We start from the raw sequence: 27,601 nt of genomic DNA, 5'->3' as shown, positions 1-27,601 counted from the left end.
TCTATCTGTTTAGACAATGTTGCTCTGGTAAGGATGGTTTTGGGTTTTATTTCAATAGCCTTTTGTAGAGGTGCTTGCTGAGATGTGAGGCCACCCCTTTGCAGATCATGGGTGACAAAGAGCTGCGGCAAACACCCTCTGACCACCCTCCAGCAGCAAGAAACAGGCTCTTTATTACCACAGATGGATTTCAGATGTCCTCTTAAGTTGATAGATACCAGTCAATGATGCCTAGTGAGTTCTTTAAAAGAACTAACAAATGAGATTCTGGACTTAAAAGTCGATAGCTAAAGTAGAAGGCACTGGGGGATTTTTAGGAGTGTTCACTGACACTGACTGAGTTCCTTACAATTAAGACTAACAACAGTTTATTCACCTACTAAAATGGAAGCTGCTTCGCTCACAAGCTACTTAATACATGTGTATTTTATTTTTTTACCTTCAAGAAAAAATCAACTGCTGCTTCCCTGTAAAGTATGTGTCCACCACAGAAACGTAAGCAGGCTGAAATCTACAGCACACCCTTCCTGGGCTACAGACAGTCCCACGTACACATTACATCCCCAACTGCTTGACTTGTACTTTTTGTTGGAAACAAGGATCAGATCTAAGGCATTTAGGTTTTCCCCTTCTATTTCAAAATCCAAGGCACTCCACCTCAATATTTCATAGTAAGAAGGACCCAGACTCACAACCTATAGAGACTAACAGCTTATTGAAAAAAAAAATAAAAAATCTAACTCAGTTAAAGACAATCTTCAGAACCCACATTCTGATACTGATGTCTTTGAAGAAGATAAAAAGGTAGGAGTATCCTAAGAAATCTTAAGCATACTTCTTTTTAAAGAATAGTTCAGTTAATTTTTGTTCTCTTCAGACTGTTGATATTAAGTTTAAGTATTTGACTCAGTTAATCTGCACAAGCAGGTCAAAGCCAGCAATTTATTCTCCTATGTGAATTCTTCTTCAAATTGAAAATATCTCTATATATGGAAAATAGAGGGAAATAAATCTTCTTTCATCTAAAAATACACACATGAAAGATGTGAGCACTGGCCTATCACATCTATCTTTGTTTTTTATCTGGAAATGAGTATGCCTGTCATCAGGAACCAGACAGACATACACCAAGGACTATTAGATGTGAGAACCTTCAACTCTGAGAACCCAAATTCCTGGACTATCCAGTGAGATACAGGCTAACTGTTCCCATCCTCCTGATACACCTGCAGCTCTGCCTTCTTAAAAGCAGCAGCTGAGAGAGGAGGAAGCTTACCTGCACTATCTACACAGAGATTCTGGTTACTACTACAGTTTCTCTACCTCTTCAGCACTGCCTTAGGAGATGTGTAATTATTGACCTAACTGTATCTACCAAGACTGCACCTCAAAGTTCTTCCAGGGGAGAGTCTCCCACAAGGGGATATCAACCTTCTGACAAGCTTTGACTTCTTGAGTTCAATCTGATCCTGTTTTCAAAGACACCTGGTTAACAGTTTGCATATTTGGAGATCAGGAGAAATAAATTTTCCATTTCCAAATCTGTATCTCTGTAGCCTTCTAGTTTGAAAACACATTTGTCACCTGACAACCTAACAGGATGAAGGAAACTACTCTGAAGCTGAAGGCACTACAAGCTGTGAGACTCCTAAACATCTGGTGCAGGACACTGGAGCAGGGATGACATTTTTTAGGCTTTAGGAACTTAAGGGATTTGTGCACAGGGTATCAGTCCATTTGTTTTGCCCTGCAAGCTTTCTGATCTAATGCAACTTCCACTTGCCAAGAGCAGCAAAGCTTTTAGGCAGAAACAAGCATTATTCAATGTTGTATTTTAATTTCCTCACCAATGGAGACATATCCAAGAAGAGTTCTAATGACCAGATTTCCATCATAGTTAATAGTGAATAGTTAGGAATCTTTGATATTTTCTTTTTTCAAACATAGTAGCTTTAAAGATGATTGAGAGTATTTAATTGTGGCCAACAGCAACTCATAGTTACTATGTAATACTCTTCAAAAGACTACAGACTTCCTCAGAACTCAGAAGAAAAATAACACTTGGTATCTCAGTACTGCAAGTCCTAGCTCGGTCTTCAATTCCAGCAAGGCATAAATTGTATACATGTTAAAGCTTTTAAACTAGTCACTGTTTGGGATTTATGCATTCCAGCCAGGTCTCATGGCTGATCAGCTTAACAGACCTTGTAGTGAAACGACTGCTGCACTGCTTCAGTCCCGTGGAAATAGTATATTCCCTAAGAAGAAAAAAAAAACAAACAAGGGGGTGGTGGTGGCAAGAAAACAGGACTTTTGGTTGAAGCATAAACAGCTGGTCAAGACAAACCTTTCAGAAATTTACTGTATAAAACAATTACAACCTTTCTGCCCTGTAGGGCCATATTACCCTCTGTGACAAGTATCAGAATTAAGCCCTCCCTTTCTACACTGGAAATGTTGTCCTGCCTAAGTGCAGCACATTAATTTGCTGTTTGTGTTCCCTTTAATTCACTCTTTTGGTTGCACTCAGCTAACAGCTTCTCCCAGCAGCTATGCACAGATACACTCTAAAAGAAGAGAAATTATTCCCACTTCAAACAACAGCTGCCCAAAGGCACCAGCTCCTGTTACAAAACAGGCAGTTCACAACTTTTTTTACTAGAAAAAGTTGTAGCAATAAACTGTCAAAAGGTGGGTGAGGACAAGTGGAAAAACAATATCCCAGCACTCAAGAGTTACCTTCTGCAACGATTGTGAGGACTGCTTGTGCTGTGCCTTAATACTGGGATTTTAAATGGAAAAAAAAGAAAAAGAAATGGACACCCCAATCTCGTTTAGGCAGGTGCATGAGTAAGGATTTGTATTTCCATCTACCTTTTCATCCAAAAGAATGAAAAGAAGTGCTGAAGTTGCTACAGGTCTACTTTGATTTCTCTACTATATTCCTTTCCAAGCAAAGCTGCGAAAAATCCAGGAAATAATGGGTGGTCTAAGCTACACTTAATATATTTTTAAGACAGGTCTATCACTGAACTCTTCAGAGCACCATTCTGCTCAGCTGTCAGCTGGTATTGTTTTTTCTAGTTTTGTGTGTGTTTATTTCAGCCCTAAAAGTAAGTAATTTTGCAGTATTAAGAAAAAAAATCAATTACCCTGCTGTTTAATCTCTGCCTTATCTGGAAGCAGTTTCAGAACATGAGATACAATCAGTTCATCTTTGAAATAAACAAAGTCCCACTTTCTATTATTTGAAGAACCTAACTTGATGCAGGAATGTTTCTGGCTTAGTAGTTACCTCTAACAACAACCAAGCGAAAATTTGTATTAATTCAAGCTTTTAAATTAAATGCAATTAATACCAGAATGCTGATTGAACAGAATTTATGCTTCTACAGTGACACTGCACACATGTACATAAAGCAATGAAAAGTTTTCAAACTCAGCAGAATGTCAGATTTTGCACATGCAATGGTAAAGCTCCAGAAAAGCTGGTAGTTTGACTGCAGGTTTCAACTTGACAAGTTCAATGAGCAGGGAGCAGGCAGTGATCCTTGAAGAGTCACCAAGAAATTCTCTAAACATTTGAAGTGATTACATTGCAATGAGCCCTATAAAAAGTTAAGTGTCTGGCTTAACTGTGACCAAGCTCACTCTGTGCCTCTTTAGCAGCTTTTTCTCCTGGTGTGTACAGACACTTTGAACAGCCTGTTTGTCATCTGTTACCCTCTGTAGCAGAGCATCAAGAATTTCTGCCTTAATGGCTCTTGAACACCCACTGAAGTGTTGTCTCAGGGTGAACCTCTGGGTTTCAGTGCTCAGGACAAACTGCCCTCATGAGACTGGCAGAGGAATGCTTCAATTTTAGGGTTTTTTTTTCTTAATATAATGTTGTATTTTTATTCCTACCACTTTCTCCATACACAGCTCACTTCTTTATTTAGACTATTACGCACTAACGCCTGCTGGCTTCTCTGTGACAGCTAGCAGCACTCTGACACTGGGAAAGTAAATGTCACACAACTGCCTGCAGGCCATGGTTGCTTGACAACACTTGCATGTCCTGCTGGAAGAAGGCATCAGGTGGCACTGGAGAAGAGGAGGAACAAGTGTGTTTAAAGCCACCTGCTCACTTAGAACTCGATGTGATGACTGCAAAGGTAAGTTAATTTTACTGCCATATTAAAGTGCTGGGAATATAGGTCAGCAAAAATACAGCTGAGCTACAAGAGAAAAAAAATGAAGAAGAAAAGAAACCCCTACTTGAATTTTCCAATCATTATTCAAATCTAGCAGAGCACTGTTTTAACATCACAAAGATGGTGTTCTAGCAAAGTATCTCATTTCATGTTTTATCTCACAAAGGTGTACTCCTTGTTTCAAAGTTTTGAATTCTTATTTCATTAATACCTACACTCCCTCTTAAGGCAAAATTTTATTCCAGGTCAGAGCACAGCCAGAACATGTTTTACATTTAAATAACTACCAGTAGAGCAACTACAGTCACCAACTAGAATCTGGCAGGAATGTGAAAGTAATTTAGAAATCAGTATTTTCATACATCCAAAGCTTTCTTTTCCCAGACTTGCATGTATACAAATTACATGCATGTACATGCATACTAACATGCATGCAAACCTATGCATGAGGCATGGAAGAAGTAATTTAATATCAGAAGTAATAGGTGAAGTATAAAGAATAATTTCTAACAGTACGTAAATCCAAGAAAAAAAGTAATGAAGGAAGGAAGTGATCCACAGTTACAGTGATCTCCTGATGCCACTGCACTGTGGCATGGACAGGGATCTTACAGGAAACCTTGTAATGTTGAGAAGAAGAGGGGGGAAAAGAGAAAAATGGGATCTTGGGAAATACTGAGGTCTTCAGGGGCTAACAATTATCACAAGAAAGAGTTATCTCAGTAACTCCAGCACTGCAATTTCGTGGAAACCTCTGCAATAATCATTATAAACAGCAAAGGAACTCAATACTGTATTTCCAGCTTTAAGAAGTATTCATGTAAAAAACAAGTAGAAAAAGAGCAGCTTTTTGACCAAAAAAGGTTAAACCTAATAAAATTAAAAGATTCAGTTTACAGAACTTTTTTTCCCTTTCATTTAGTTTCGAAAAATAATTCAGATGCCAAGTGGCATTCCAAGTTTAATACAGGGAAGATAAGCAGAAATATTAAGGCCCATAAACCAGCAGCTGATACTGAGAGCATCATCTCAAACAAGTGTAGACAAGCAGCTTTGGTCAGTGTAATCTTCTGTTTTGCTGAAGTGGTTTGTTTTAAACAATTTATGCAGTTTCTAACTCTTTTCAAACTGGAACGTAGGGAAAAATTAGAGGAAAAGATTTCTGTAACTGTGTCTCAGTGATGATGAGTCAATTTTTGTCTCTATTAAAGTTCCATTCTTAGACTATTTCAGGCATTGTCAGAATCATCAAAATTCAGAAATTAATGTAACTGAGATGCAAGATGAAAACCATACAAAACCCAAATTCTTCTTTTAGTCCCTGTACAACACGAGCAGTTCAATTCATCTCCAAGTGTACAACATTGCAGACAGAACATAAAATCCTTTTGTTAACATGCAACACAAACCAGACCTGTTAGACTGCAACATAAGATGAATCAAAGCAAAAGTTATGAAAATTATTAAAAGAAAAAGGGATAAAAATACATACACTTGGTATAGGCATGACCTGCATCTGGTCACCCTGGGGAAAAAGAAAAAAAATCAGTGTAAGGGTAATGGCTTTTAAAGGGTAGAACAAAGGTCTGAAGCAGTAAATGTAGCACTCAAACATTTTAAACCAAAAGTTCAAACTATTCAAGAAACCAGGGTAAAAAATAAAAATAAAAACAGGATCTTGCATTTTAGTTGGCAAAATGATTGGTTAGTATATTGGCATTTATGGCTTTTAGGAGACCAGACTGGTAAAACTCATGCTATGATGAATAAGAGATGATAATAAGAAAGTACCTGTATTTTCTGTAACTTTTTCAGCTTTAAGATCTGCTAACATATTTGTCTGTTTTCACTACAGCAACAAAAGGCTCAGTCAGATTTTGGTAGTAGGGCAGACTCCCACTCCCAACTTCAGTTGACTTAACTTTAACCAACTGCTTCAGAAAAAACAGCATTTTCACTTAGACACCAGCAAAATGTCCAAGAAGGATGATCTAATCCAAGGAATCTCATTTTCTTCACTCAGAAAGAGGTAACAGTATTAGTGCCCTTCCCATGTTCTCACTTCCCTGTTGTACTTGGGAGAAGGCAATACAGTCTTGGCCAACTTGACCTTCTCTTCTCATCCTGGGGCATGACATACAAAGACACCTCCATTCATGGCTTCCAAATGGCTGGTCACAGGGTTGCCAACTCAATATGCATTTTGGGAAGCAGGACCTGTATCTCCTCATCTGCCTAATCAGACAAAACCGAGCACGTTTTCTGCACCACACATTAAAAAAAAGGGATCTGACCTTCCTAGTGCATACATTGATTAGGTATATGATTTTATTCTTTAATTACTTAGACAATGTAGGCTCTGACTACCAGTAGACCATTTACTGGAAGAGCTGCTTTCAATATTAGAACACTCTCTTCCAGCTGAAAAAGTCTTGTGCTCACTTCTCTTGGAGGCTTGCCTAGTGTTGACACATCACTGACAAAGAGAAGTAATTCAATATTATTTTTAAGTCCTCTTTTTATTGCTGCAACAGCAGAAATTTTTACCAAAGATTGACCAAACTCCAGAGAAGCTGATGAAGCAAGCTAAGGAGCAGCAACTACCATGAACTATCAAGTTTACTTAAGTGAAAAGCACCCCATTTCTACAAAAACAAACACATAACTGGTAAGAATCCAAGTTTTCCTCAGGATAACAGCAAAAAAAGAAAACTCAGTACGTTAATGTCCTGTTTGTGGAACATCAGTGGGTCATTTGAGAAGGGAGTGAACTTGGGTAGGTGCCAGTTGGATGAGCTGGCCTGTGATCAGGCTGTTATCAAGGATATGGTTGCACAGGCAGAACACAGATTGTGAACCTGTGTTTTGCTTTGAGCTGATTTTTTTTTTTTTTTGCATTCAGTGGTAGAGAACATAAAATACAACTGGAGCTCCTCTTCTGTCAACAGACGAAAGCAGTGTATGAGAGGTAAAGGCATGTTCACAGTCAGGGTTCAAGATTATCTTACTCACGGACACAAATAAATCTGTATATTGCATCAGGTTTTCCCACAAACTTGAGAGGCTCTCACCACAGTGCAACTTGCTTTCTATTTTGGCAATCTCTGGAAGCAAATGCAGCACCCCATGGTATCACTGTTAAGCCTGACTTTCATGGGAATTCAGGGTCTAGGTTGTAAAAGGACTTGCACTACTGTTAATTGTGTTTTTCTTCCTGAATTTCTTAAATCAAACAACAAGGAAAGCAAGCAAATTTCCTAAGAGGAACCCTAAATGTACCTATGCAAAAATCAAAATGATAATGATGACAACTGGAAAAACAAGCAGGAAGATAAATGCAAGAGTCTGCTAGTATAGCATTAGTGTTTGTGAACAGGGAAAAGCTTTTTAAGAACAAACCTCCTATGGGAAACTTTTAAAAAGTGTCCTGCCTCATTTCCTGAGGCCTTGGAACAGGAAGGGAAGCAGGTCATGATTCTACTGTTTGAAACAGATGTCAGGACTGTGTTTGTTGAAGTCTTCCCATGAGCTCTTGATGCTGGTAACAGGACCAAGCCATTCCTAGAATGCTGAAATTTCCCCACTGTATCACTAAGATAACCCAGGAACTGATTGGTCCAGCCACTGAAATCAATTTTTTTGTTGTTTGTTTTTTTTTCATGGCACAATATATACAAGTGAAACTGTAAATTCTGCCTTTTCCCTTAGCTCCATAATTCTAGTCTGACAGACACACTTTCAGTCCTGTGTCTGTTCACTGTCATGTATGGGATCAATGAGCACCAAATGACAGACCACACTACTTTGCTTTTTTAAGAGCAGTCTCTCTTACCTGACACACAAGTGATGTGCCATTTTAAAGAATAACTGCTTTAGAGAAGCTGATCAAAAGAACAGATTTATCATATTTGTTTCTTTAACACAAAGCTTATATTAGATCATGACAGGTTCTTTAAAAACAAGAATATAGTTACTATTTGACTCTTTCATTGGCCTGGACTATTGAGCTTTGTCCCTTAATATAGAAGACTTTTCTGGGAGGCAAAGAAGGTCAGAATGAGTAGGCAGAGATGGAGGAACCAAACACAGCTATGCAGAGGAGGGTTTTGTCTTCTACATAGACCTGTCACACTGCATGCTGACTGTGACCAACAGAACAAAGCACTAGGAACTTTTTGCTCTGGTCAACAAAGTTTAAGCAGGAGGAAGAGCATTATTATTTACATTCATCTCACTTATATTCCTCCTCATCAGAAAGTGAGATTGGTTTCTGTGTCTCTTCAGAAAGCATGCTGCTAACAGTCTCCCCATCAGATCCCATGCTCATGTTCCTCCTCCAGGTGTCTTGCAAGGAGACCCTACTTTAGAACTCAAAAGTGTGCTCCCTACATGCCGTGTTTCTCACTCTGGTGAACAATATTTACATGGTATGGAGAAGATCCCTTCCCCTATGCCTTCATGTGTGTTATAAATAGAGATCCCTGAAGTAGACAACAGTGCTGGAGGCATGACAATAGGTATCAAAACAGCTTTCCAGCATCACCTTGGAGATGACAGCACTGTGCAGCAAAAAGCAGTGGAGAGGAAACGTAACTTCTGTAGTGGTTAATATGGGTGAGGTGGAAATTCAAGGACTTGACCTTTCTGGCTTAATTCCTGTTACAGGGAAAGCAACCAGGGCAGCTGCTGCCCCAGAATAAACCTTCTTCTAATTCTGTCTTCTTCCTTCTTGAGCGTGGACCAAGACCTTCTCCTCTAATCAAACAAAGTATAAGAAAGTCTTTCCTCATTCATGCTTCATCTGGTTGAACATGAGCCATCTGCTCCATTTGTATCTAACTGTGAAACACAAGCAGAGATGACTCCAGCAGAAGTGGATTGTGAGTGAAATGGCAAAGTGCTGAGAGATTTCTCAGAGCACCTTCACCCACCATGACTGAAGGTGAAAGGAAAAGAGAGCCAGTTTGCATCTACTTTTTCTCACCTTTCCCTATCTAGATAGCTCCTTGAAGCCCACAAATGAAATCTCTATCTGCAAACACATCAAAACTCAGGCAAGAAATGTACCCAGAAAAAAAAAAAAATTACACCCAGAAATTACACAAATTGAGCCAAGTTGCTAAGTGAAAAACAGAAATTGTGATCTGGAATTGTTCAGAAGAAAACAAAACACACTTCACTCTCCCAACACTCTGGCCCCTAAAAAAACAAACAACAACCCAAAAACTGGCTGGAAGCTCTTGGTGGGCTGCCTGCTGCTGAGGAGGCAGGAAAAATTTAGCAAGGATTTCATGAGGCTGAACATTGTGTGCTCCCAGTGACACATCTGGCTTGGCATCCAAGCAGCAGACAGGCTGATACACCCACTGTAATAGATACTACATCTTAGAATACACTTTGTGCTGCACTAAAAAGCTGTAGCTTTTGAAGAAAAAAAATAATATACAAGAGTTTCAGTAAATACAAGTTATTGTTGAAAAATGTTGTGTTGGAACTTTAGAGACAGAACTGACCATTTATTACCAGTATTAGAGTTACACTTGGACAAGCAGCTGCTCTGTGAGTAGTAGGTTTAAAAGTGAACTCAATACTTTAAAGAAGTTTTTGGACTTTTTCTCCCCCCCTAAACAAATAGGAGTCAGTACTGAAAAAATCCTGTTTTTTTCAAAACTATGCTCAGTTTGGTACTTCTTGCAATCCTAGAAAGAAGTGACATGACACTTGCCTTGCCAAGTCACTTATCAAGTCACATAATTTGGTAAAATACTAAATGAGGCACTGATTCAATTTGAAGCACTGATTTAATTTGTTTCAATACAGCCACGTAATAAAACTAAAAATTAAATTGCACAATGTAATTTCTCTGAACAAAATTTCAGAACTGTACTTTCAATTATTTTATAAAATACTGCCCCACTTTCCCTCCTTTACAGCAAGTTAGCATTTAAAGACTTGAGATTCCAAATTAGCAGGAAATTAGCTTCTCACATCAGCTTCCAGAATACTCCAGAAACAACACAGAACAGACACCGAATTCCCTGTGAAACCAGCAGAAACTTTCTCCATTCCTTTCCCTCCTGTGAAGTCTTTATCACCAGGTTTTCATGTTACAAATCCACTGAACAGCAAAGCCAGAAGTACAACCAAGCCATTTTATACTAGTTTCTAATGGTAACTATTTAGCATTATCGTGCAATTTTCTTTTTCCATTTTCGAAGGAAAGGGTCACAACACATGAAGTGACTGGGCCTTGGTCAGAGGTCACTTGTGATATGATAAATAACTAATGCAGGATACAAGGAGGACAGCAGATATAATGAAGCAACCATTTCAACAGTAGCTAAACAGAATTTAAATTCTTCTTAACCTGGTAGGCAGATGAATGCAACAAGAGCTTTAATTTAACAGCAGAGGAGATTAAACAGTGTGTTGTCAGGCTTCCTTTTCATTCCTGAAACAGGTAGTTTTATCATTCCTTCACACTTAACGTCACCAATTTAGAAACTGAGGCTCACTGTTGCATGTACTTTCCTCCAACTTACTTATCACTTCTGAATCTAGACAAGATGCTTGGTGTAACTTGGTCAAATCCAACCAGTCTGCCCACTTCTAAACACAGCCCTCCTGGTAAAAGGTACTACCCCAAAATTCAAATACATCTAACCCTTCAATACTGTTTGTCTTTAAAAGAATTTTCTACTTATACTAACCATGTTAACACTCAAAACCAACATATAACAACAGGAAGAGCTCACTAGTCTTCAATATTGTTATTTAAAATAGAATTTTCACATTCTTATTTGCACTCACTCAAAAACTGCTCAAAAAACTTAGCTTTATATATATATATATTTATACACACTTGATTTTTCCCTATGAAGATCTGTACACATCTGTGTGCCTCATTCTAGCTGAAGAAAATGCACTACTTAACAATCCTTTTTTTAACATATTCCCTGAACTTTTCTGCTCTTTTAAAGTGCAGTCTGGTAATTCTGTGAATTCTCTGAATTGTGTCTTGGGCTTATGTACAAGCATTGCACAACTTCAAAGCTGCTCACTAAGGCAGTACAGGAGGGAAACTTGTGTGAATGCACATGCAATCACTTGCTCAAGGCATGAGATATATTTAGAAAGTAATTAAGTGTTTTACAAAATGCAATCTCAAAAGTACTAACCATTTTAACTCATGTTTTCTTTACAGAAAAAAAAAAAATTACTCTTCCTTGTGTTTTTCTTTCTAATAAACTCCCATTTTCTCTCTAGTGGTAATTTTGCTCACTTCTGCTTCCTCTCCATTCCCCAGCATGGTGAAAAGGGAGATTTTACTGGTTTCCTATTGCTTTCGTTTCTCAGGTGAACATGTGCATATGTTCTACACAATACACAGCCTTCCCTTCAGCACATCCAGGTACATTTCCCTCATTTCAGTCAAAATACACTTTAGCTAGCAAAAAAAAGTCTAAAAAAATACATACAAGTCCTCTTGGCAGAGAAATTTTCAGTGTACTTCACCTCTGTGTGGGCAGTTTCAGCATGAACTCCTGCAGTTCAGCCTTTACCCTCCCCAACATGTTATTGGTCTCAGTCACTTCCATTAATTTTCCTTTCCTCTCCCTCATCAAACAGTTGCTCTGCTCCTTCCCCTGAGCTTGTCAGAATTCAACACAACCAGCAAAATTCAAAACCAAATAAAGTGCAGTGGACGAGGTAGGCAAGAAATCAGTTGCATCAAATGTGAAAAATTAGTGTCAAGAGCAGAGGCTCGAAAAGACAAAGATATCTTGATTTCTGCTATTATTCCCCATCATGGAGGCACCTGTACTTCAAATCCTTTCAAGTCCCAGAAAAATGAGACTGGAATGGTGTTTTTAGACTGCTGAAAAACAACATGGTATGGAAAATATGGTAGTTCTGTGTTATACTGAACTGAAATTCTTCAGTTCATGAGACGAATCTTCTCAAGTGTTGTCACATTTAAAAAGAACAAAATAATTTGTGTTGTGATTTTAGGAATATGGCAAAGAAATATCTAATTTCTAGAACTCAATGAAATTAACATACTCTTACCTACAATGCTCTGAAGTGTTAAAAGCTTCTATCAGACTTATTAGGTAAACAAAACTTAACTTGGAAAGTGGCCAAAAGCTGATACCTCTAAACACAGAATGCATTAAATACTGGTGAACTGGTTAGAAAGAAGGTTCAAACAACCATGGTTCTCCTCTTTTTTTTGAACTATTTTTATGCCACTGGAAACCCTTCCAGCTGACATTCAAAGTGGTCTCACTCTGCTCCAGTGGACACATTTTAACCTTCCTGTAGTTGGGAAAGAGAACCAAAGCTAGAGACAACTCAGCATCTGAAGTCTTGAGAGGCCCACAATTTTTTAGCGTCTTACTGTTTGCTTATAAAAATCTATAGTGCTAATACTCATGGATAAGCTAGTTTTGAATTGCAGCTGAACATATAATATTTGCAGTTTACCATCAAAATAGAAATTTTTAATAGTAACTCATATTGCCCATGAAAGAAATCTGTTAAGACAAACCTTCAGAAACACAGAGCTAAACCTTGGTTTTGAAAGGCACGTAGGACAGCAAAATAAGATAAAAGCCTGACCTTCTGAAGTCCTCCATTCTCCTCCACCAAAGGAGGAAGAGCACTGGTGCTATTGGTAGATGGTGGCTCGACATTGTAGTCACGAAAGCAGCAGAATAAGGTGCTAAAGATACTTCGACTCCTCTGCTTCTTCAAGCTGATATTACATTGGGACACTACAAAAGAAAAAACAAACAGTAGAGAAATTAATTCATGAAGCACAGATCTAGCTTTCCAGACACACAAGGACTGAGTTTAAGATGCGTGGTTATTACCCCAGAAGTCCTTCCCAAAGATAAGCTCACAGAGATTTTCCATCATGTTGAGACCCCCTTCCTTCTGTTTCCAACATTATTTCCTTGTCAAAATCACAAAACCATGTCATGATCTCTGCACAACCCATATTAAGACACTATTCAGAGAGTTTTCCCAGAAATTTCCTAAGTAGATGCTGTAAATGACATTAAATAACTTGCTGCTAAATACGTCCCCAGACTGATCTAAAATGGAAGAGATTTAATAAATGCCTCTTGATGCCTGGGTATATTTTCTAACCTGATACACTATCATGTGTGGAACTTGGGAACTCCTGCAAGGGTTACAAAAAGATCTGAGATGTTTCTGATTTTCCTTTGTTACTGTTTGACAGCATTGCTGGAGGACAGAAGACAACACAGAGGCAGCCCTGAGAGCTGCAACACTGGCTGCAGGAGCAAGTCTGGAAATGATGTTATTAAATGAAAAGGTTAGGACTTTTGTTTAATTTGCTGATTGGTCTAAAAGGATTTAAAAAAAACCCAACAAACAAGAAAAAACAACACAACCCCCCCTCATAAAAAATAAATTCATACAGCTCAATGAAAGCAAGTGTAACATTTTTAAAGGCTAAGAATAGAGATAAAAGCAACAGTTTGCAGAAAAAAAATGCACATAAAAATGCACTTCCCTAAGAGTCAACCTCCTGACACTTGGATCTTGAACACACTTCAAATGAAATAAAATACATATTTTAAAAATACTAGAAAAAAAGTTGTAGAATATTCTAAGCAATACTTGATTTGATCCCTGAATACTTTAATGATCTGTTGCTAGCTGGAAGTATTTGTTTGCTGTGTTGCAGTGCAATACCTGCCAGATTCAGCACCCTGCCAGGGCAGGGACACCCTTCTCATCTTGTGTCTTTCCTGCATCCCTTTTTGTTTGATATTTAACAGTATGACTGCAAAGTATGGTACTGAGTGCTATTTGTACACAACAATGAGATAACCCAGTCATGAGCATCCTGTCAATAACTCCATTCCCACAACCATTACCATGAATATTCTACAAAACCAACCACCACACACCCCTGCCAGGGCTGGACAGTCCCCTTCTTCTGCACTACCTGCCTTAGCCAGGACCACCTTAGCCTTCCATGAAGCAGAGGACTAGCTTAGAATACAGAGATTAATGGTTTCCTTTTCAGAGTAAAAAAATTATTTCATTTAAAACACATGCAAACAAGCCTGAACAACTTATTTTTTTGTTCCTTCTTCACAGCTATGCAGCAGCTCATCTCAAAGTAGAAAACTTTAAAAAGTGGATTACACTGAGAAATAAGGATGCTATGAAAGTTGTAGCATCAAGCAGGTTAATGGTGATCTACACACCACAGTTTAGCTAGATTCTGCATTAGAAGGAAAAAAGACTTTCCCCCTACCCCAAAGTTAAAGGGTAAGTGAAATAGTAGTCCCATTATACACATCAATATATGATTCCCCACATTTCCTCCTCTCTAAAATTATCACCTCCCTCCTGATATTACAAACATAGCAAGTGCAATCTATGCAACTAGCAACAGAAATATAAAAAACACAGGTAAACAAATATAACAAAAATTTCAGTGCCAGAAGAGTTTTCTGGACAATCTTTAAGGTCCCTTCCAACTCAAACCATTCTATGATTTGATGACTCTATAAAAAGGACCAAATCTTCCCTGGAAGAATTTAGGGATATGATCATGCTCTGAAGTCAGAAGGTATGTACAGGTAGTCATGTATGTTTTGACCAAAAAGCATCATGGTGCAGATTTTGAGTGAGCTTTCAAGCACTGTCTGAAAGAAAAACCATAGTCTTCTGATTTTGAAGAGTCAGCTTAAGCTGGACGTGAATATTTTCTCCTCTCAGAGCACTTGCAAGGTGTCTAACACATCCAACAGTAATACTGTGTTCCTGTTAGACTATGCATTTCCATATTTGTTAAAGTATTTTTGTGCCTTAAGGGAATGAGCAATGCTCAGATTTGGTTATTAATTGCTATTAGGAGGAAAGTAGACTGGTACCAACAAATTTGATGGGTTTTAGAAACTTTCACCATTTCAAAAGCGCTCAGATCATAGAATCATAGAACTATTCAGGTTGGAAAAGACCCTTGGAATCAACAAGTCCAACCGTCATCCCTACTCTACAAGTTCTCCCCTAAACCATAATATCAGATAATAATACCAGATAACAGAATAGTCAGAATTGTGCAGTGACGTGTGTGCATTTGTGTGTTTCAGGAAGTGTTTTATTACTTTTGAGATGCTTGTAAATTGAAACGAATCTTATCACTGCTTTTCAATACTCCAGTTAAATAGAAAACACATGCTAAACTCTGGCCACCAGGGGTGTGTGTTAGAGTAAAAGGCTCCTTCTCAAAATGTCATACTCTGTTTGCAACAAATTTGCAGAAACATGCATTTAGAAATCCCCAAAGGATGCCTATGCAGCTATGAAGGACTTCTTTAAAACAGCACTCAAGAAAATTTGTAGGGCAGGCATGAGCAAGTGGATTGCAATGTAACATCCAGGCATAAGAGAACTCCTTTCACCACCTTGAACTAATGCTAATACTTGCTGATCTCTGAATGGGAAGCACAATGCTGGGTGTCCTGTTCCCTACAGCCAGTGTCACAGAAACCTTCCTAATAATATATATTTTGTTTTCAGGCTCTACTTAAAAATATGATAGTGAATAATCAAATATGAATGCTTTAAATAGGAAAGCTCTTACAACATTTATCTTAAGCTTTTGGTTTTTCCTCAATTTCATAAGGTACAAAAACATAACATTAAACTTCATTCTGCCAACAATTTTAATGCATAACATAGGCCTCCCAAAGCCAAGACTGCATTTTATTATAAAGTCTATTTTATATTCTAGGCTGGGATTAAAGTAGGTCTTCAAGCAGGATCCATTTCTATAAAGGAAATAGAAAGTGAGAGTGTTAAGCAAGAAAAACTAATTACCAAATGTTTGCATAAGAAATGTTTCAGAGTACTTCTCAGCTTCAGTCTTCAGGGGATCATTGAATTCAAACAGCATGCAAGGCAAAAATTTACCTAAACCACACTGTGTCCATCCTTGAATCTCATAATTTTAAAGATCAGACCATAGATAGTCTGGACATACAAAGAGCCATATGAACAGATTATAGGATGAAGAACCAAATTTTCAAGAGAAATTCTGCCCAGGAAGAACTACAGCATTTAACACAGAGGGGTGAGAGCAGGGGTGCTGTGTGGGCTCCCATGGCTACAGCTTTATAAAGATGTGTGTGGCCAAGAAACATGGAATTCCCCATCTCCAGTGATTCCTCTAGTCTATTTTCCAAATACATAAATTCCTAACAGCCTCAGCTGCACAGCAGGTCAACAGGAACAGCATAACCACTTAGGAACCAACACTGCTACCTTCTCTACCTAGAGGACAAAGGCAGTAAACAGAGTAAACAGTGTAAATAAGCACTGAAAAAACTCAAGAGAAAAGTTACTGGTTTGTCAACATAATTTAAAAATTCTTGTTTTCCTTGATCAAGTTATATATTTCAAAAGGCCACACAAGTCTGCTTAGTGAAATATTTGCTCTAGGAAAAATACTCTAGGAAAAATACTTTTTCATCTTGGCCATTTGGCCATTCATAATACAGTGGTGTTTCAAATAGGTCTTTCCACTGATTTGGGTATTATTTTAGATATCTGGGTTTTCAAATAGTAGGTTATAGAGGCTCTACTGTGACTTAATACTTAGGTAAGACCGGGCAGTTTTGATACTGAAGCAGTATTATCTAAACTGCATGTCTGAGTAGCATCCAGCATATGGAATTTAGAGAGCTTTTTCCTTCTTTCCCCACCATCTTTTGGGAGTTACAACCTTCATTTCTGAAGCTGATTTCCTACAACATCCACAGAAGCACTAACCTCATTACCACCCCCCCCCAACACTGAAGACAACTTTAAGTGACCTTTTACAACCTTAAACACTGCATACCAAACACTTAAACACTGCATTCCAAAAACGCCCAGGCTAAAGAACTTCACAATATGAGAGGATGTTATCCCTGAAAGCTGAGAAGGCTGTAACCAGTATCTGCAGAGAAGTTGAAGGAAGGGACAACACAAGACTGGAGTGACGCTTTCTCTTAACACCATCCCAGGTGCACTGAAATGGCACTGTAAGGACTTCCTTAGCTGAAGACATCAACTGTGTATGCAAGAGTCTTCAACTAATGCTTCTTTTGTGACTTGGTCCCACCAGGTTTTGAACCTACCCCAATTTCTTTGCATAAATCATTCTAGGGCAAGAAGGTGCACAGCTCAGCCCACAGCTTGGCTGTTTTGTAACTGACCTTTCCTGTTTCTTTTCTTTGTACCATTTCTAATTCACCTTTTTGAGCAGGAGGAAGGGGATCTAGAACCACAGACAATATCCAGGATGACAGGATAGAGCACCATGAATTTATACACCCACACAATGCTTTGTTCTCTTACTTTTCTAGTAATTCCTAGTAACTTATTTGTGTATTACAACGTGCTAATGTGGTTTTTCAGAAGATCTTATTATTAACACCAAGATCTCTTCATAAGTAGGTATTACAGGCATCACTGCAGATGCAAGAATTATTATTTCTTCCTGTATCTACGCTTGATTTAATCTGCTATTTTAGAGGCCAACCATTCAAAATCATGTCACCCTCCTACAACTCCTCACAGTTAAGTTTTAAACCCATCTAAAGATGCACATATGTGCACACATATTCATACACATGCACAAATACACACCCTTTTGTCTTTACAATTTTTGTTGCCTTATTCCATTTTTCCATAAAGCTTAAGACTGCACCAAAGAGCAAACTGCACAGTGTAAGTTCTTTCCCAGGGATTCCTCCTCATGGAGGTCTGCAAGAGTCTTCAGCAAAGCACTCTGTCAAATTATCTGAACTTCTAAGTGATGATCTGCAGACGGTCAGAAACAGGAACACAGCTCTCCCTGCCAGAAAGGAAGTCCCTCTGGTCCAGATTTCCCCCAATTTGAGGGTGCCAAGTCTCACCTCTCATTTCCAGATGCTCTCTCTCCTGCACTATTTCCAATGACAAATCTCACTGCCTGTAACCCATGTGCTACCTGCTCACGGGTACGTAACTTCTTGAACTGCCTGCAAGCTTCTGAAGTAAAGGATGGTCCACAGACCTGTGCTCATCAAGGTCTTCTGGTAAGTCCTAATGAACCAACAGCATTACTAAGCCAGGGAGGTGTTCAAGGAAAGATAAAGGCAAGCTTTAAAATAAATTACTGCAATCAGGTCAGCTTAAATAGAAGATATGACACTGGGTGCTTATACAAAGAGAAGAGGAAGAAGATAAACATAAAAACCAAGCCCCAAACACTATAGATAAATGTTATAATATAAACTAATACAGGAGCATACTAACAGAAGTAATCTACAGCAACTTCTCAAACCTCCTTTCACTCAGCCCATCCTTTGGAGGCAGAAGCATTGTGCTGCTGTTCTCCCACCAGGGCAGTTCCAACAGCTGCACAAGCTACAGAGTTAAAAAAAGCTTTTCCCTCATGGACTGGATTCTGAAATAATTTTGTTAAGGGCTTCTCCCACCACATTTTACAGTGGTTGTGTGAAATTAAAGAATATGATTGTTGCACAGCCATTGCACAAGAAACCACCTTCAGATGGCTTGAGGGCTCCTAATCCAGCCCATCCCTCTGCAGCACGAGTGAGCTAATTACTGCTGTTTTTTTCCTAATTAAATGAATGCAATAGCCAGTCCTCTCCAATCACATAAACTGGGTAATGAAGAGACTTTCCATGTGCTTACAGATGAACTTGCTAAATGCAATAAAAAGAACATCTGTGTGTCGTGAGCTCTGCTAACAAGTTTGTTTATAATCCAAAATGGAAAGATGCAAGGCAGAATAACGGGATATTAAACAAAGCCTTTCTTCAAAAGGAAATTTATCCATGATTAGAGATAAACAATTTCTCAATCTTCCTAAACACGACTCAAGCTAGATGAAATAGCAGAAAACAAGACTTTGCTCATACAGCTCCTATTTTTGTGATGTATTGCCCAGGATAGAAATCAACTTAAAATACTTGACGCCAAATCCAGATGTGATGCCCACCTAACTTTGGTTTTAAATGCTATCTGCAGTTTAGAATTGAAAGGCTTCATCTTCCATGTGAGCTTTGCAGAAAATACAGCAGTACCAGCACTGTCACATACCTGAACCAACCCCTCCACAACTGGTTTAACCTTCCCACATGTAAAACCCAAGCAAATTGCTCTGTTGATATTCAGCATGATACACCCCAGAATTATCTTCAACTGAAGCTGGCAATCTCTCTCCTCCCCCAAATATAATTCAATTAACTTAAGGTTTTGTTTTTTTCCACTGAAGGTATTTATTTCAAGGGAGGGATCCCAGAATAGTTTAGTGGAAGAAAAATCTTTCCAAACCATTTAACTACTCCCCACCAAAGCCCTTCTCACATGCTGCATCAGTATCTTGCTCTGGATGGAGCTGATCTCATGGCTCAGGGTAAAGAAAGAAGAGCTTAAAAATGTCCAACAGGTGGGGACATGGGGAAAAAAATGACCAAGTAGCTTATTTTTACTTTTGAGATAATATCTTCTTTATCTTACTTTAATCTATTTAAAGTAGTTCACTGCACTTGGATCTGAAAAAAATGCCAATATAGCTCATTAACTTTTAAGAATTTTAGGAAAAATTGAACATTACTATTATTACCCCATTTCATGATGTTTTGGGTAACAATCTCAGATGTTGCACCTGTACACTAAGAACAAGAACCTGTTACACAAGAACAACTTATTCAAAGAGAAGTTAACTAATGGGTATCAGAACACCACAGCTGGCTTTCCACACCTGAGAAAGTCCTCTAAAAATACACTTTCACACAGTAGGTAGGACAAAAGGAGAAAAATAATTGGAACTAACATTAATTCAGGACAGCTGAAGTTTTATGTAAAAAAGCAACAACAAACCTCTCCCTAACCAAACAAAGCTTTTGAAACATTTTTGTCATAGCAGCTTAAAGCAAAGAACTCCCCTTGCCTTACATAAATTATTTATTACAGTCCTCAAATCTGGGTGAATTAAATACGTGCCGTTGCTGTTGGATGCTCATTTTCTAAGGATCAAAAGTAGCAAAATTCTGAAGTCACTTCTGAAATACACAACTGAGAACTCAGCACTTCTGCCTCTGTACAAGGCTGTGATGCATCATGAGATACAGCTGATAAATGTTCAAACCAGCAGCTGTACACAGGAGCCTCTTAACTGACAAGGAGGGAGAAGAAACCATGAAAAGGCTCAAACCAGCACATGGAGCCCAAGGCAAATTCCAAAGCCATAAAGCAGTTGGTTCAGTCTGCACACTGGAGTTTGGCTGGACTTACATATGATTACCTTTGTATCATATACATCAGCTTTTCATATAAGTCATCATTTAAACACCGTGCTGTCTTGCAATGTAGCAGCATTACAAGAAATTAGGTGGGTTGCAACTAGGAACTGCTGTGTTAAAGGACATGTATCTGCCAGAGCCCAACTCCTTGCATTTATTCAGATCAAAGATTGAAGGTAGATCTGCTGCTTCAGGGCCACCCCCATGCCATAATGAAGCTGAAAAGTTAAAAACTGCTCTAACAACCTAATTAACTTGCTGAACTGTATTCTGAGCAAAAGACCTTCAAAGTTCAAATTAAATAGTGCAGATTTTGGCCAGCTCCTTTCACGCTCCTACTCAGTAGGAGTCAAGCAGGGCTACACAGAGAGCACTTCCAACTTCAAGAGGCAGCACATGTAGACCTGTATCACCAAAGGACTGAAAAGTAGGTCTCCTTGTGATCCAGGAAATAAATAATTGACACTTAGCACTTCCATTTTTGTACCTATATCGCTTGCCACTGGAACACCCAGGGACAGAAAATGCATGAGAAGACAAACAAGAAGTTAGGAGATGTCCACCTCCAGTAACTCCTCCAGCAAGATGAGGCAAGGAGCTGCTCTACCATTGCTTCCTACATAAACAACTGGACAGTGTTTAAACAGCAGCTGAATGTGCCCATCCAGCCTTGCCTGGGTTCTCCTCTGAGCCAGGAAAGAGCCTGAGCTGTGCTGGCATCCATCCACCTGGTCAGCACGTGGCATCCTGTGCGACAGCATCACGGACCAAGGGCCCAAAACAGTGTGTCCTGGTCTTCATGGCTGACCTGTGCATGCTCCCTTCCTTTTCACATAGGACTAAGTAGCTGCTGAATACACTAAAAAAAGATGCTACAGGGATATATATTTTTTAAATGCATATATGCACATATGCATATACATGCGGGTCACTGTTGAGCTTTTCCCTACTATTTGCTTTTTTCTGAGAAAAGCCACAGTACTTCATATATTCCAGAGGAGCCTATGGATATAAATTCTCAAAATGTACATCTTCTTAAAAAAAATAAATAAAATTAGAAAATAAATAGCTAGCCACACCTCCCAAAGTCACTCATCCACCAGCTGGCAGTCTGAAATGCCAACAGAGCTGCCACATGCACAAAAAAACCAGAGCTACTTAAAAAAAAAAAAGATATAAAATTAATAGGAAAAACCCTCATCTGATTTTCACCCTACACACAAGGCAAGGTTTAGCACTGGAGTTTAGCATCCGTTGGCAGAAGTGACCAGACTCGAAAGATTTTTTTTCCCTTTTGCTAAAACAAAAGATTTCACATCTGAAGTAAAATTCGTGCGGTGCAAAAGCGACGTCTCAAAACAGCTTAAGGGCAAATTATAATACAGCAAATAATGCAAAAGTGGCTCCAGTACCAAAAGATTACTGCCATTTTTAACTGGATAGAAAACGAAGCTAACTGAACCGTGCAGGCAACATTATGGAGACATATTATGCTACTAAATAAACATAACTCTTTGCAGTGATATTATGGAGCCATCTCTGTACCTAGTGCTTCAGTAGGTTTATTGTTTTGTCTCAGCCACAGCAATTTATAAACAGCACAGCAGCAATATCCACAGAATCCGATACACTTAAAGCAGATGAAGATTCACTTTAAAAAGAACATATTTTCAGTTAAAAACCCCAAGAGTTTTAGAAGCTGCAGCATTTCTTTGCTGTTTGAACAAGGGCTGAGCTGCTCGATCTGGAGCTTTTCCCAGCGCCGAGGTTTGGAGCGGCAGTTGAACAGGAAATACTGCGCGGTCTGTGCATGCATTACATTCCTGTCCCGCCCCGAGAGGGTGGCCAACAAACAAACCTTTCTTCTAGTAAAAGAAGGGGGGGGTAGGGAAATAAAAAATTAAAAAGGCAGACTGCACAAAGTTCACCAGCAGATGTGGCCTATGAATCCAAACTGGCCTTTTCTGCCGGTAAGAAGAATTCGATGCCTTTGCAATGTTGGTGTAATGTCAGGGTTTTGGGAAGCTGGATCAGCAAAGACCTTTAAAGATGCAAAATCTGCACCACTGAGCTGCTGCAGGGTGCTGGAAAGGAGCAACAACTGCATGTGTATCAGAGGGTTTAAAAACCCTCTTATCGTTTTTGCTATATATCAGCTGCTTGCTGCTTACAATCAAGCTGCAACAGTCAATCAGAACTGAATTTTGTACAGAAAAAAAGCCCTGTTTGCAAAAAGAAAACGGGATTTTTAAATTAGTTTTATTTATTTCCATTTTATTATAATTTTATTTCCATTTTATTTCACATGCATCCCTAACGAACAAGGACTCAGCGCTTCAGTTTGTCTTCAACCACGAAGCAACAAACAGAGTTAGTAATCAGGGCATACGTTTGCGTACTCGACTCTTTTGAATTGCTCCCAGGTTGGCCTCTTAAATCCTGGAAGATATTTAATAATAATTTGTTAAAGGCTTGGAAGGGAAGGCAAAGGAGAAGCAAACACATGGAAACATGAGCAGCACACGGGGTCAAAATGGCAGAATCTGCAAGTCTGTTAGTCACGGCTGATACCCTCTGGCATCAGAAGAGGATTAGAGTCAAAACGGCCATGAAGCAAATGTAAACAAGCATGTGTTTATAGAGCAAAAATATGTACAGCATCCGATCTGCTCTGCCTTGGATTGTGCTCACATGTAACATGGTGGGAAAGGCAGAAAAGAACAAGGCACTGAACACCGAGTAGTGAAAAGGCAGGAAAAGCATATCCAAGCGATCACTGGGCAGGCAGCTGAAGCCATGGCACAGCCCAAGCAGTTACCTGTGCTCCACAAACACTAATTTAATTCAAAGCTGGTATAAAAAATAAATCTTTGAACCAATACTGAATTTTAAGAAAAGAGTGAAAAGCAGGCTAAAGAAAACACTCTGCAAAAGTGCTTATTACACAGAGTACAAATGCACAGACAGACGGATACTCGCCCGCGGCAGGACACACATGTTGCCCCTGCAACCTCAGGCCCTGTTTTCCTTAAGAAATTATACCATGAAATCAGGATAAAGGTACTGAAAAGCTGCAAAAGCCCTTCTTTTTTTTCCCTCTGAGTGCATGGGTACTGTGCAGCGTGTAAAGCACCGAGTATTCCACCTGACACAGATTTTATCCAATCAATTTATTTTCAAAGTCAAAGCATGATCCAAACCTGAAGAATATTGGTGGGCAACATATCTATAATCAGCTCATTTCCTTATCAAGTTTGTTCAGTTTAATAAATAGATGTTTGAGTTTGTTTTTATTTGTTTTGCTTTTTTCCCAATTACCAAATCACAACCCGAGGTTGTGAAATTAAGCCAAGTTTCCTTCTGCCTCTTGCCACAAACAGGCTCAAACATAGGTGACAGTTCTGGTACTGGCTTTTTGACTTGAACAAAAATGTGAGAGAAGTGGTTTGCCAAACCCAAATGTAGAAGACACTCTTCTGTTCTCCTTCCCCTCAAAAATATGACCACACTTCCAACCAAAGCCTTACCAAAACCTGGCTCATCTGAGGAAAGCAAGCTTCAAGTACAGTTGCAGGGTGTTCCCATACACACAGTAACATGCCCAACTGTACTTTCTGTAGCAAATGCTTCTCCAAGACATCAATTTTTAAGAATTAGACTATTTTTGCAAACTTCCTCATCTCTTTCTTAAGAACAGCTCTTCTCTAACAGATTCATCTTGCAAAAATGCTGTTGCTCCCTTGTGAAGAAAAGTTTTGTTGCATCATTTCGCCTTATGAATTTTTCATTCCCTCCTTGGGGATACTTAGGAACAAAGCTACAAGTCTCATTCCCACCAGGGAAATCACTCATCCAAAGTCCGCTTCCCAAAAGATTCATCCCCAACAGTAAAGATCAAACTAGGACTTAAATTCAAGGGAAGTGTCACCTGCAGAACAGCAGAACTGCCAGGTATCTCTGACAAAAAAAATAAAAAGCTGTGGCTCACCTTTTCGTAACAGAGCATCTATTGTTACACTCCTAAGTAATTGGATAAGTAAAAAAAAACCCTGCAAAACCATATTGCAAATTCTCATTAATAATTTGCAAAAATGCCCTGGTGAAATACGAGTCCTTCTCTCCTTGGCTTCCAAACTCCTGTTCTCTGGGGTGCATTCAAAAAGGCCAGCAGGATCCAGGCTGTCAATTTTGAAAGACAAGTGTAATGTCCTCATATTAAGTTTAAAACATCTAAATGTCTACTTGAATCCTGATCAACTAAAAAAATTAAAAAGGAAAACAACAAAACAATTGACTGCAGAGGAAGGAACAGCCAAAAGCAATACACATCTGACAGTATTTAAAAGTGTTCAGTAGTCTGATAGAGATTTTTATTTCCTTACTGGCTGAATTCGTGTATCGTACCAAAACACAAAGCTGAACTAAATATCAAAAACATCTTTAAGAAAATGTTCAACTTACTTCATTTGGTAAGTCCAGAATTTAAATATATATTAAAAAAAGGTAACATTCCTTACGAAAAATCAAAAAGCCTGAAATGTAACTATCAAGACTCTATAATGTAATTATACCAATGCAAGCAATCACTATAACAGAATGGACTGCAGAAAGAGTTTAATATTAAGTGTATTTTCAACTAAAATAAGTTACAAATTATTAACTTCTAGCCCTTCTGTGACTATTAACATTGGACTGAAACTTATTTCACTCATTCAGCATTTCCAGACCATTACAAGCAGCATGTTCCCACCTGGAAATATGATAATCAGAAAGCTAAAACTAGATTAAGACAGAAACAAAAGATAAAGGGAAAATGCAAGTTTTGTATGATAAAGTTACTTCAGTTTTGACCAAAAAAAAAACCCCAACAAAATAAACCAGCAAAGCTTGCTCAACTTCCAGGAATTCCTTTCTAGAACAAAGCCACATTATATTGCCTCTTTAGAAATTCAGATAATAAAAAATGAAATTAAATTAATTTTTCTTATTCCATTAAGCATAATGGGAGGGGGGCTTTTAAAAAAAGCATTTAAGTGCCTTAAACAAGTACTCAGATGCCTCTACCAAGCTGACCGTTCAGCTGGAACAGCTGCAGACACATTTATTTCTCCAAATACTCAGATCAAGTTCTTTCCACCTATTTGAAATATCCTAAACTTTGTGTTAAAAGGACTGTACATAATTTAATACCCATGTTTTAAATTCTAACAATTTTATATGTAAGTAGTGAGAAAGCATTTGGAAACAGACTGCTGAAAATGTTAAAAAAACACGTGTCTTTGGGATTACAAGTTTGGAGAAGTTAAAAATAAACTGTTTCCTTAATTCTAGGAAATAAAATAATAATAAAAAAGAAACAAGAAAGAGAAACCAAAGCCCAAAACAGCACAGTAATGAAGCAAAAATTATGAGACTTTTGAATATGCAGATACAGTCTGCAAACCCCATTCCTATTATCTCTAAACAAAGGCTACATATTGATCTTATCAAAGGCAGAATAAGAGAAGGTAAAAACAGTATTTGCGCCCATTAAAAAAAATTAAATCCCTTTCCCAGTTTATTTCTGCAGGATGTGCCTTTGTGCTAATTAATTGTAAGAGATATCCAGGGCGTGATGCAACAGAAATTAATTTTACAGCTTGCCCTGGTCCTCAACCTACACTCATGCCCAAGCTGTTTAACCAAAACACTTCCAGATCAGCTGGACTCCCCCCAGTTTGGCAAAAAAAAAAAAAGCAAAAAAAAAAAAAGCAGTTTTCCTTCATCACTGATGCAGTGGTGAGGGTGAGCAGTTCATTTAGTACATCATGGCACAACACTAATCCCACTGCTCTGCATCCTTGTCTCTCTTGGGATAAGAGCTATACCTGTGCAACTGACATTGAACAGATCTTACCGTCCTGTTATTCTTGGTACTAAAGAAAGTCAGGTCTTGCAGAGCACTTACTCCTGAACTCCTAAGGAGGTAGGGTCCTTGCCTCGTTACCAACACCTCTAATAGCAGAAGTCCCAATTATGCTCAGGGGAGAGAAACAGCTGGTGAGCTCATACAGGAGCCGAAAACACAACCCACCCAGTACATTTACTACACTTAGGCACTTAAGGCTTTGGTTGAAAATCCCAAGCATATAGATCCAGAGAAGCTAAATTGCATTAAGTCCACACCTATACTCACACACTTGAAAGGCCACCTTCAGGATTTACCCTTCTCCCCTTTCCCACCCCCCCAAAAAATAAGCTCTAACCTTACAGAGCCCCAACCAGCACCAGTGCTCAGCATCCTCCTCCAGCCCTTTTGGGCTCTCTGCACGAATCTGGCTGGGGCTTTGCTAGGTTGCAGTTCAGATGCTCACACCAGCTTTGCAGGCAGGTGTTCACACACCAAACCCCCCTGTCATGTGGGTCATAACTCAACCTGAGACGGAACAAGGGGGACAGCAACGACACTTTCTAACGGAAAAGCGCGTGGGCGCCTCCGGGATCCCCGGCTCCACGTAGCAGAACTTGCACTGAGGAAAGGGAGGAGTAAGATGGTCACACCTGCCACAGCTGCATGTGCTCTTTATCCTAATAGCTTTAAAAAAAATCCTTTTTGGCCCAAATAATGTGTATCATGTCTTGGCATTAGTAATTTTAAAAGCTTTCTTCTGGCTACTGGCTGAGCGCTAGCAGTTGGGGCAGAGCCTCTCCCTGCCCAGCATATTTGGTGAACTACTAAAATCTCAGCAGACTCCTGCACTTGAATTAATCTCCTGAAGCTACACAGACCTAAAGGAGAAAAGCAGTGGCTGTGATTGCACGCCTGCTACAAAACAAGATGAATACCTGGCATCTCTCCCACTCCTACAACCAAAACCAGGAGGACAAATAGCTGCGTACCTGCTTGTTTTGTTACTGCCTTCCTTATGTGATCATAATTTTCCTGGGGACATAGGAAAACATGAGAAGAAAAATGCATGGCACAAACGTTTTTCCTAGACCAAAATTTAACAAAGATCAACAGTATAAAATCTGGAGCTCAGTCTTGTGATACTATGGAAACATTCTCCTTCCTGC

At 38.9% G+C, this 27,601-nt stretch overlaps 1 protein-coding gene across 3 annotated transcripts in view; it reads right to left on the bottom strand.

The window, feature by feature from the left end:
- Window positions 1-27,601, bottom strand: part of CTDSPL (CTD (carboxy-terminal domain, RNA polymerase II, polypeptide A) small phosphatase-like) — a 76,593-nt gene that overhangs the window by 16,686 nt on the left and 32,306 nt on the right. Inside the window, exons 2-4 of one of the 3 annotated variants that reach the window (XM_009997329.1) lie at window positions 12,819-12,973; window positions 5,689-5,721; window positions 2,205-2,258 (exon numbers count right to left, since the gene is read on the bottom strand). In XM_009997329.1, coding sequence (XP_009995631.1) covers window positions 2,205-2,258; window positions 5,689-5,721; window positions 12,819-12,973 — 242 coding nt within the window. The remainder of the gene's footprint in view (window positions 1-2,204; window positions 2,259-5,688; window positions 5,722-12,818; window positions 12,974-27,601) is intronic. The other 2 variants (XM_009997331.1, XM_009997332.1) reach the window with 2 other exon arrangements.

The sequence above is a fragment of the Chaetura pelagica genome, unplaced genomic scaffold (assembly GCF_000747805.2).
Source record: "Chaetura pelagica isolate M959 unplaced genomic scaffold, ChaPel_1.0 scaffold184, whole genome shotgun sequence".
NCBI lineage: Eukaryota > Metazoa > Chordata > Aves > Apodiformes > Apodidae > Chaetura > Chaetura pelagica.
This window is presented reverse-complemented; position numbering and strand designations above follow the sequence as displayed.